The 617-nt window shown below is 52.4% G+C and overlaps 1 protein-coding gene across 2 annotated transcripts in view; it reads left to right on the top strand.

Annotated features, from left to right (window-relative positions):
• LOC119588725 (small conductance calcium-activated potassium channel protein-like) overlaps nucleotides 1–537 on the top strand; it is a 54,495-nt gene extending 53,958 nt beyond the window's left edge. For both annotated transcript variants that reach the window (XM_037937367.1, XM_037937368.1), the window contains exon 2: nucleotides 21–537. In XM_037937367.1, the coding sequence (XP_037793295.1) occupies nucleotides 21–524 (504 nt within the window). In that variant the 3' untranslated portion in view covers nucleotides 525–537. The remainder of the gene's footprint in view (nucleotides 1–20) is intronic.
• The last annotated feature ends 80 nt before the right edge of the window (nucleotides 538–617 follow it).

Below are 617 nucleotides of genomic sequence, written 5' to 3'. Positions count from 1 at the left end.
CTTCCTCCGTCTCCTTCCAGCTACGCAAGCCGGTGTCCACCTTGTCGATCCCTGGCTCGATGAAAGGCGGCACGGGCGGGGGAGGCGGGCGTGGAGGCGAGGGCGAGGACCCGGCCATAGCACTGGTGGGCGTGCGCTCGGAGTACCCACGATACACGGAGGAGAAAACTGGGGGAGGCTCGGGGAAAACGGCCTCCTTCAGGCTCCGAAACAAGCCCAACGTCGGCTACCGGCTGGGGCGGCGCAAAGCCCTCTTCGAGAAGCGCAAGAGGATCTCCGACTACGCCCTCGTCATGGGTATGGTTGGCATCATCGTCATGGTCGTTGAAAATGAGCTCTCCTCTGCCCAAGTCTATTCGAAGGTAAGGGGATTTTTCCGGTCTTTTCTCTTTTTTTTAAGGTATGGAGACTTTTCCGTAATTTTTTTTCTTCATATTTCTAAGGTAAGGGGACTTTTTTTTTCGTTTTCCCCCCTTTTTTTGAAGGTATGGAGGCTTTTCCGTGTTTTTTCTTCCATTTCTTAAAGGCAAGAGGACTTTTGTTTTCGCATTATTATTCGTCTTTGCCGCCTTCTCCTTTTCCTTCTTTGGTAAGGATTAGGGTGGAGTGTGTCCTTC

Source organism: Penaeus monodon, chromosome 24 (assembly GCF_015228065.2).
Source record: "Penaeus monodon isolate SGIC_2016 chromosome 24, NSTDA_Pmon_1, whole genome shotgun sequence".
Taxonomy (NCBI): Eukaryota; Metazoa; Arthropoda; class Malacostraca; order Decapoda; family Penaeidae; genus Penaeus; species Penaeus monodon.
This window is presented reverse-complemented; position numbering and strand designations above follow the sequence as displayed.